At 35.9% G+C, this 10,669-nt stretch overlaps 1 protein-coding gene across 1 annotated transcript; it reads right to left on the reverse strand.

Annotated features, from left to right (window-relative positions):
* Positions 1–9,347: 9,347 nt before the first annotated feature.
* Positions 9,348–10,374, reverse strand: LOC113279593. Its single transcript, XM_026528273.1, has 2 exons — positions 10,347–10,374; positions 9,348–9,922 (listed from the first exon to the last, which is right to left on the reverse strand). Exons 1-2 carry the CDS (start codon positions 10,372–10,374, stop codon positions 9,348–9,350), a joined length of 603 nt encoding a protein of 200 aa, XP_026384058.1.
* Between the last annotated feature and the right edge of the window lie 295 nt (positions 10,375–10,669).

Genomic DNA, 10,669 nt, shown 5'->3' on the forward strand with positions numbered 1-10,669 from the left:
TGTGAACTACATATTAATTATCCCCCTTTTTGTCAATAAAATTGGCAAAGGTACAAGAACGGGATCCTAATGAAATTTCCGAAAGAGACATTTCTTGACCAAAAGAAAGCAAAAATATATCATCTTATTTAGATGCAGTCATAAAGCTGAAACTAAATGCATTCATCAAGGAGTTTGTAAATATACAAGATAACCCCTCTAATATTCCACATCCGCACTCCCCACAGAGATTTGGAAATTAAGAACAAGTTCAATTAAGAACTCTCCCCCATAAAGTGTCATTCCCGAAAGAACAAGAGCGACCTTAATTTCGAAAGAAAAGAAGGATTTCTTTGGACATAACAAATCTCATACAAGTATGAATTTGTATCCAAAAAAAAATTCAATTAAACTAACCACAAGAGAACCCATGATTAATTTAATCGAAAAAAATGCTCAAACATAAGTGAACTAATGGAGACTCAAAAATATATAATTAGATTAATCACAAGAGAACCCATAATTAATCTAATTGAAATACACGATCAAACTAATCACAAAAGTAATCAATTTAATTAGTCATGCTCATCATAGGAAAACTTACGGAGCAACAACTAAATAACCAAACAAGATGATTAATTTAGTTGAAAATGCTCGACATAAAGTACCTCACGGAACAACAACATAGCTAATCATAAAAATAATCAACTTGGTCATTTAATGCTCAACATAAGACACTTTACGGAGCCTCACAGTAATACAAAAATATGGATCAGAGAAGATCAATACTGCGGAATACACAAGGATTCATTCTATTTTCCATCACTATTCGCATAACGACATTCGATAGACATAATCTTTGCAAACAAAAGATTTTAACCTATCTTCCATCAATAATTGACATAATAGGCTTAAATTTTGTATTTGTCAAAAGTCTATTCATTCTTTTATCAATACATGCATATCGACATACGAAAGACTTTACTTTTGACAAGGTATGGGACACATGAAGAATTTAAACCAATAAATCTAAAAACATGAAGATGAAAACGTTGGATATAGATATGTGTAATCACAATAATGGCTATTCCAAACTCTAGTTATTCTTCTAAACAAAACAAGAAAATAAAAGATTTACTAGGCATTAAGACCTTTGAAGAATTCTTTATCGTCCCCGAACTCCTTGTCGTCAACAGCCATTGGGACATAAGGTTCATGAAGATAGGAGTTAATATCAATAAACCTTCTTGGCTGATGTCGAACCAGGGACTTCTGAATCTCATGAGTCTTAAACACAAAAGCCTTTATTTGATGAATCTCCTTTTGCATCTCCTTCAACACTTCAAGAACATCAGAAAACTTCTGAGAATTTGAAGGAACGGATCTAGGCTTCCTCACATTCCTTCTTTTTCTTTTCAATGTCGGAGCTAACGGAGATTTTTCTTTTTCCTTCATGGTTGATGGCTTGACAATCATATTAACATCCTTTCCATCGGAAGACATGGTACTTGGAGCATCCATAGGCATATGGGTTTGTGAGAGGAAATCACAATCTCAACAAGTGGTCTTGAGATGAAAAGAAGTTTCAAGGAAGGAAAAAGGAATGTAGGGTTAAACTTTAACAGGTTTGTGCGCGCACAATTATGACCCCTAAAGAGAGTAGAATTGTCGAGAATAACCCTCCTTTATTGATAGACACAAAACTAAGAAAAGAAGAAAAAAAAGTTTTCTTAAAGCCTGAGAGGTGCACAATCTTGTCTATTTTGATCAGGCACATGAGACGGGATTTACCAATCAACACAATCAAGTTGTGTTGCGGTGAAAAACAATTTGTCCACCATTTTCCTCTTGAGAGGAATCCACATACCTCTGTCTACCAAAGCGATTTGACCATACTTTCTTCTCTAATGGTCTTGGTTTATCCTTGGAAACTAACTTCTTAGATGAAGATAAAATCCTACATTCCTCAGCGGTCTTCTGAGCAAGTTTAAGCTTATTTCCTAATTGATTTGCTCTTCGTTGAAGTTTGTTGACGTGCCTCAATTGGTGTTTGTACTTGTAACACTTTGAAAGTTCATGACCCTTTAGAGAACAATACGAGCACGTCAATCTAGGATAAAAATCAGGCTTCTGAGATGTGCAAGCAGCTAGACACATGGTGGAACCTGAAACATTACATATAGAGTTTCCAAAGAATTGGTTAATTTTTTCTTCCAGATTAGTTGGATTTTCTTCTGAAAGAATATCAAGATTGATGTATGTATTGCTACAATTATCAAAATCAATATTTTCACCATGAAGTGCAACACTTGATTTTTCGTCTTCATCAGAATCATAGATGTCAGACATTTCATCAAGAGTTGTAGCAAGACCTTTGTTCCCAGTGTATTTTCTACGATTTGGGCACCCATTTGCAAAATGACCAAATCTTTTACACTTAAAGCACTGAGGCATATCCTCGTCATCAATTTCATCAATATCCCTATTTTTAGGAGGAACACAATTATGAGGTTTGACTGATGCTTTAGGCTTATCTCTGGAGAACCGTTTACTTCTCTTCAACAAAAGATCCCTAAACTTTCTAGTGATCATCGAGGCCGATTTGTCAAGATCCTCATATGATGAATCAGTCTCAGAGTGATCGTCTTCAGAGATATACAATTTTTTACTTTTATCAAGTAATTTTGTGTCTTTTAGTGCTTTGAACGCAACATCCTTAGATTTGGATGAATGCTCATGATCAAAGATCTTAAGCTTCCCAACCAGCGTTTCTATTTCTGGAGAGATTATCTAGGTTATTTCCCTCAATGATGGCATGCTTCTTAAAATCATATCTAGATGGCAACGATCTGAGAATATTCATTACAATATCCTTTTTAGGAATAGTCTTACCTAATGCAAAAGATGCATTAACAATTTCAGGCACTTTGTGATTAAACTCATCAAATGTTTCTTCATCTGCCATATGAAGGTTTTCCCAATCGAAATTAAGGTTTTGAATCCTAGCTTACTTTTCACTGGTATTACCTTTGAATACGGTTTCTAATATATCCCACACTTCTTTAGACTTAGTGCAATGTGACACATGGTGCTGAAGATTCGAGGTAATAGCATGTATGATGGCATTCAAACCGTCGTAATTTTGCTTTGCAGCAAGTATCTCGGCAGGGATGTATTCACCAATATTCTTGGGAACGTTTACATTTTCAACTGCCACAACGGGAGCATCATAGCCATTAACAACATATACCCATGATTGAAAATCACGTGCTTGAAGAAAAGCTCGCATAACAATTTTTCACCACAAGTAATTAGAGCCATCGAAGACTGGTGGTACGTTGATAGAGATAACACCTTTGTCCATAGAGTCAGATCGCTACAAACACAGACTTGTAAGGTCTTGAACGTGTTTGTCTGCTCCGATACCAATTGAAAAAGCGGGGGTACAACAACCTCACCCAATATTTCGATTAGCAATCTTTATGGACAAACTCCAATATACTTTCAAGAGAATCAACTAGACTCAATCTTAATAAAGTATATCAAAGAGTTATATCTCTCTTTCTCGATTCAATTCTTACTCAAGCAAATAATAATCTGCGAGTCTAATTGAATACAAGAGAAATCACTTGAACGGTACCAAAGAAAAATTTTCAAGTATCAATCAATTTCAATCAACAACCAAAGGTCGGATTTCTAATTGATTGATTCTAACGCACAACCTGTGATGTTTCAATTATATAAAAAAATATAATGCGGAATAGAAATAACACAGACACCAGAATTTTGTAAACGAGGAAACCGCAAATGCAGAAAAACCCCGGGACCTAGTCCAGATTGAATACCACACTGTATTAAGCCGCTACAGACACTAGCCTACTACAAACTAACTTCGGTCTGTACTGTAGTTGAACCCCAATCGATCTCACACTGATTCAAGGTACAGTTGCGCTCCTTACGTCTCTAATCCCAGCAAGATACTACGCACTTGATTCCCTTAGATGATCTCACCCACAACTAAGAGTTGCTACAACCCAAAGTCGAATACTTTAATAAACAAATCTGTATCACACAAAATTCTACAAGAATAGATAAATCTGCATCCCACTTAAATACCTACAAGTTTTGTTCTGTCTTTTGATAAATCAAGGTGAACAGGAACCAATTGATAAACCAGACTTATATTCTCGAAGAACGGCCTAGTATTATCAATCACCTCACAACAATCTTAATCGACGGGGCGAAAGAAGATATTGTGGAATCACAAACGATGAGACTAAGATGTTTGTGACTACTTTTATATCTTGCCTACCGGAGATATTAATCTCAAGTTAATCGTTACGATTATACTCAAAACGATTGAATCAACAAGATCAGATCACACAAATACGAGAAAGTTGTATCGGTCTGGCTTCACAATCCCAATGAAGTCTTTAAGTCGTTAACCTGGTTTTCAAGAAGAAACCTAAGGTTAAAGGATAATCGACTCTTGATAATACAACTAGTATCACACAGGAGGTGTGGGGATTAGGTTTCCCAGTTGCTAGAGTTCTCCCTTATATAGTTTTTCAAATCAGGGTTTGCAATCAATGTTAGCTTGGTAACAAAGCATTCAGTATTCACCGTTAGATGAAAACCTGATTAGATTCAAGATAATATCTTTCAACCGTTGGATCAAAAACTTAGCTTGTTACACACAAATAAAATGCACGATTTTAGGTTTGTGTAACCGTACCCAAACATGTACATTTGTTGGTTCAACAATAGTTAACCAAATGGTTAGCCATATGAGCACTTTCATATCAACCATATTCTTCTTCGCCATAACTAGTTCAAATGACTCAAATGAACTAGTTAGAGAGTTGTTAAATTGCAAGGAAATCTTATGTAACTACACAAGACACAATCGAAGCAAAAACAATTTGATTCACTCGAATCGGTTCATGAACTTTATATCCACGTTTTGCATTTTGCATTCCTTAGTTAATATAAATAAGTTCACAAACAATCGTCTTTAGATATAACCTACTTAAGTTCGCAGACCTAGTTCGCGGACTTAAGTTCCAGGAAGGAGTTCTCAAACTCCAGCAGATTTTCTTGGGTCGAGAATGTTAGAGCATAGCTCGGTCAACCTCGCATGCGTTGCTATCTCAATCATGTTTGGCAATGTTAGTGATCGAAACTATATTTCTTGATTTCTAGACTACATATCTAAGTCTCGGACTAGGATAAAAAAGTGTAGTTAAGCTCAAGGACTTCATGGCGATTCATCATACAATGAAAAAGATCTATACAAGGAACCATGGAACTTCATCAACAAAAAGGTATGTGGAGACTTGAACTTATCTATCACTCAAAAGTCTATCTCTTCTATCTCCTACTTCTTATGAGACAAAAGTCTTATGCTATATAGACTAGATCATACACATTTGATTTTTCGAGCTGAGCATTCATTGATTATCTTTTATCTCGAAATCGTGTGTTGGTAAAGCGTTTCGCTTTGATCAAGTTTATCTTCACCTAGTGATGAAAGTCATGAAAAGTTTCAATCACTTTGAGAATTGCTCTGACGTGAATCGGTATGTGAATAACGGCTACATAGCGTCCTCTGAGAATGTCTCAATGATTGAAATAAAAGTTTAGATTACATAACCATGTATTCCTTGAACCGAAGTTTTCGAACTTTGTTGATCAACAGAAATCGGGAGGATTGTGGAATTGGCTTGCCAAGTCCGCGAACTATCGGAAGTTCTCGACCGAGAATTTCTGCTGGATTTTCTAAAACTCGTTTGTGTGCTAAGTCCGCGAACTGGCGGAAGTTCTCTTTCCGAGAATTTCTGCTGAGTTTGGAAAACTCAACCGTTTAACTTAAGTCCGCGAACTTGTTTGTGAACTTAAGAGGTTATGATCTAAAGATGTGCTCTGAATATGAAACATTAAATTACTAAGGAATGCTTTATGCAAACCGTGGCTATAATGTTCATGAGCCGATTCAATCGAATCGAATCATCTTTGTTTCAATTGTGTCTTGTGTAGTTACATAAGATCTCATAGCAATTGAACAACTCTTTAACTAGTTCATTTGAGTCAATTGAACTAGTTATGGTGAAGAAGAACAAGGTTAATATGAAATGCTCATATGGTTAACCTTTTGGGTTACTATGTTGAACCAACATACACGTACACGTTTGGGCATGGTTTCACGAACCCAGTAAACGTCTACCCAAGTGTGTGTGACAAGCTAAGTTTTCGATCTAAAGGTTGAGAAATATTAGCTTGAGTCTAAATCAGGTTTTCATCTAACAGTGAATAAGTATTACTTTGTAACTAAGGCAAAACCCTGATTTGAAGGCTATATAAAGGAGACATCTAGAATTGTGCAAAACTAATCCCTACACGTCTGTATGGTACTAGTGCGCCCGTTAGAGTCGATCTTCATTAACCCTTGATTTTCTTCTCTAAAATCAGGTTAACGACTTAAAGACTTCATTGGGATTGTGAAGCCAGACCGATACTACTTTATCGTAGTTGTGTGATCTGATCTTGCATCTTCTATCATACGAGTACAATCGATTAATTGGCTTGAGATCGTGAGAGTTATCCATAGGCAAGATAAAGAAGTCACAAACATCTTCGTCTCACTGTTTGTGATTCCTCGACAATCCGCTTGTGTAGTCAGGAAGGATTGTAGCGAGGTGATTGATTAATCTAGGTTGTTCTTCGGGAATATAAGACCGGATTATCAATTGGTTCCGGTTCACCTTGATTTTATATCAAAAGACGGAACAAAACCTAGGGTTTATCTGTGGGAGACAGATTTATCCTTTGATAGACTTTTCTATGTGAGACAGATATGTTTATTATCAAGTCTGTGATTTTGGGTTACAATAACTCTTGGTTGTGGGTGAGATCAGCTAAGGGAATCAAGTGCGCAGTATCCTGCTGGGATCAGAGGCGTAGGAGTACAATTGTACCTTGGATCGGTGGGAGACTGATTGGGGTTCAACTATAGTCCAGTCCGAAGTTAGTTTGCAGTAGGCTAGTGTTTGTAGCGGCTTAATACAGTGTGTATTCAATCTGGACTAGGTCCCGGGGTTTTTCTGCATTTGCGGTTTCCTCGTTAACAAAATTTATGGTGTCTGTGTTATTTCTTTTCCGCATTATATTTTATATGATTGAAATAATACAGGTTGTGCGTTCGTGATCATCAATTGGAAATCCAACCTTTGGTTGTTGACTGATATTGATTGATCCTTGGACATTAGTATTTGGTATCGTCCAAGTATTTCTTGTATTTGATAAAGACTCGCTATTGTTTTAGCTTGAGTAAAGATCAAGTCAAGAGAGAGATATTAACTCCTTGTGATAATTTTATCTAGATTGAGTCTGACTGTCTAGTTGATTCTCTAGTAAAATATTTCGGAGTTATTCCATACAGATTACTAAGTGAAATATTGGGTGGTGTTGTTAGAACCCCGCTTTTTCAGAGAACTTCCTCCAGTTCGCGGATTGAGTTCACGGCTCTTGTTCTGGTTCTCTTGATCAACAAAGTTCGCAAACTTCGGTTCAAGGAAAAAGGACTTGTACATATATGTGTTGCCACACAATGCTTATATCCATCATTGGTTATATGATCTAAATTGTCATTTCAATCATTGAAACATTCTTAGAGGACGTTATTATATAGTTGTTATTCACAAACAAAGTAAGCAATTTTCAAAGTGATTGAAACGTATCATGACTTTCGTCACTAGGTAAAGATGAACTTGGCCAAAGCAAAAGCTTACCAACACATATTTCGAGAAATAGATAGGCGAGATAAACTCGTCTCGAAATAACAAATGTGTATAATCAAAGTCTACATAACAAAACGACTTTTGTCTCAAAATAAGAGATAGAGTAGATAGACTTTTGAGTGATAGATAAGTTCAAGTCTCCACATACCTTTTAGTCGATGAAGTTCCACCAGTTCCTTGAGCAGTCCTTCGTCTTGTATGATGATCGCGATGGAGTTCTTGAGCTCAACTACACTTTCTATCCTAGTCCAAGATTAGCTATAGTAGACTAGAAATCAAGACTTATAGTTTTGATCACTAACATTGAGAAACATGCTTGAGATAGCAACGCATGCGAGTTCGACCGAGCAATGCTCTAACATACAGTAGTTCAAAGAGAACTAGCCAAGAATAGAAGAATAAAAAAAAGTTACAAATAATTACATCCTCTCAATTATGCAATACCTGGTTGATAAAGTAACCCTTAAAAATGTCAGTATTCGATCTCCATAAGCAGATATTCAACTTCAAAATATAAATGAGTTTATTTATAGATCTTGACCTACCTTGATGCACCCTTCTATTTCGCTCTAGCCAAATTTCCCAACAAATAGAAAAAAGTATCAGATGCCAAACAGTCCTTCGTCTTTCCGCTATTCTTTGAATTTTCCAACTCAGAATTAGAGACTTTAAATCTGCAGGCATTACCCAACCCACCTGTAAAGAAGAAATAAAATAGTCCCAAAGTGCTTTAGCCTTACGGCAGTTTATGAATAAATGATCTAAAGTCTCCACTTCGTCATAAAACAAGCAAGAAACATAATTGATTGTGACTCCTCTTTGTTGTAACATAGATCTGGTTGAAATGGATTCATGCAAAGCTGCCCACATGATAAAAAAAAACCTTTGGTGGTACAAACTTATTCTCCAATGCATGACGATCGTACCAATCTTCTTGTGCTACTGAAAGTTTCTTAAAGACTGCTTTTGTTGTACTTTCACCTTCAACTACATCATTTGCATCAAGATTAAGAGTCGCATTCGTTATCTCGAACTTGAGCTCCAACAAGTTTATTCTCTCCGCAGGGTTTAACTCTCAAGAAAATAAGAGATTCCAATTAGGATTCTTCGTATCAGCTATAACTTCATTTTTCTGACGACCTATTATATATATTCTAGGGTATTTATATTTGAAAGAATAGCTTCCAAACCACCAATCCTTCCAATACCTAATACTTCTTCCATTGTTAAGATGTAAACTGACAGTCTCAAAAAAATCTTTGTTTGCTTTTAGAATTTCATACCACATACTCCTGCCTATAGAGTCATTCACCTGTAATGGAACTAGGCACTCCAAATCTTCTTTATTCTTCTCGCAAATAAGTTGCCTCCACCAAGATGATTTTTCTTTACAGAACCTACCGTGCATGACATTCTGCAAACAATGATCTATTCACCATTCTGATATTCCTAATACCCAACCCCCTTTTATTCTTTAGTCTACCAATATTCTCCCATGAGACCCAACTCATCTTCCTGTTGTTCTCATCCTTTCCTCACAAGAATTTTCGCATTAATGTGTTAATTCTCTTTTCAACAGAAACCATCAAGTAACACAGAGACAAGTAGTAAACTACAAATGCTCTCCAAAGAGCTTTTTATCAATGTGACTCTACCAGCCTTGTTGAGAAACTTTCTCTTCCACGGGGCAAGTTGCTTCTGCAACTTCTGAATAACCTCATCCCAAATGTTCATGTTCCTCTTAGAAGCACCAATGGGAATCCCTAAGTAAGTAACATGAAGAGCATCAACCTTACAACCCAACTCCAAAGCCAACTCATGCACCACATCATCAGCACCAATACTTGTCATTGAACTCTTCTCTAAATTTAAATTCATCCCAGTTAGAACTTCAAACATCAACAAAGCATTTAAGAATATAATGGTATCATCCTTAAACTGTAAGTGAGAAACATAAGAACCACCTTCTACCATTTGAAACCCAGTTAACCTCCATGTTGCCACTGCATCATTAATCATAATTGAGAGAACTTCCACCACTGAAAAAAAAAAAAGAAAATGTGACAATGGATCACCCTGTCTGATTCCTTTTGAAGGTTGAATTCTAGAAGTAGTACCACCATTAACCAATATTGAGAACTGACCACCTGTAACACAATAATGTATCTAAAAAATCCACTTATCACTAAAGACATTTTTTCTCAAAATAGAGAAGAGTGCAAGCCAATTGACATTGTCAAAAGATTTTTCCATATCTATCTTACATAAAATGCCAGGTTTTTTTTGTCTCAGTCTACTATTAATGCATTCATTGGCAATAAGAATACCATTTAATATCTGTTTCTTCTTGATGAAAGCTCATTGTGCATTAAAAATCAAACTTGGCATTACCACCTTCAATCTTTCAGCGAGTAACTTAGAAATCATCTTATAGAAACTGCTTACGAGGCTGAAAGGTCTGAAGTCTTTTAGAGTTGCAGAATCCTCCTTTTTTGGTATTAATTTCAAGAAAGACATATTTAGTCTCCAATCCTTTGAAATATTTTTTATTTTTATCACACTCATGAAAACCTTTAACTTTAGCCCTCTGATGCGCCATTCTACCCTATTAATCTTTACCTCATTGAGCTTCACTAATAAATCATCTCTTTCATCTTTTTGAGTGCTAGATAAAGCAGCGGTTTCTTCAGCTAAATTAAAAGTTGTAGTTCTATCTTTCAACTCAGTTTCTTGTCTTTTGACATGACCAAAAACTTCCTTACTCTAGGCTTTAATAAAAAAGTTAAGATTCTGCAGTTTCCTAAAAAGAACATAACCAAGAGTCCATGAGTACCTTCAAAATATAAATAGTTCCACCATATATATACTTAATTATCATTCATTTCCAATTGGAT

The sequence above is a fragment of the Papaver somniferum genome, chromosome 5 (genome assembly GCF_003573695.1).
Source record: "Papaver somniferum cultivar HN1 chromosome 5, ASM357369v1, whole genome shotgun sequence".
Lineage (NCBI taxonomy): Eukaryota > Viridiplantae > Streptophyta > Magnoliopsida > Ranunculales > Papaveraceae > Papaver > Papaver somniferum.

Excerpts from the sequence above, each read along its gene's own strand:
- LOC113279593 (XM_026528273.1), bottom strand. The coding sequence starts at position 10,374 with ATGGCGCATCAGAGGGCTAAAGTTAAAG. Across the intron at positions 9,923-10,346 it reads TCAGAGGGCTAAAGTTAAAG|GTGGTCAGTTCTCAATATTG; the intron begins GTTTTCATGAGT and ends ATTGTGTTACAG.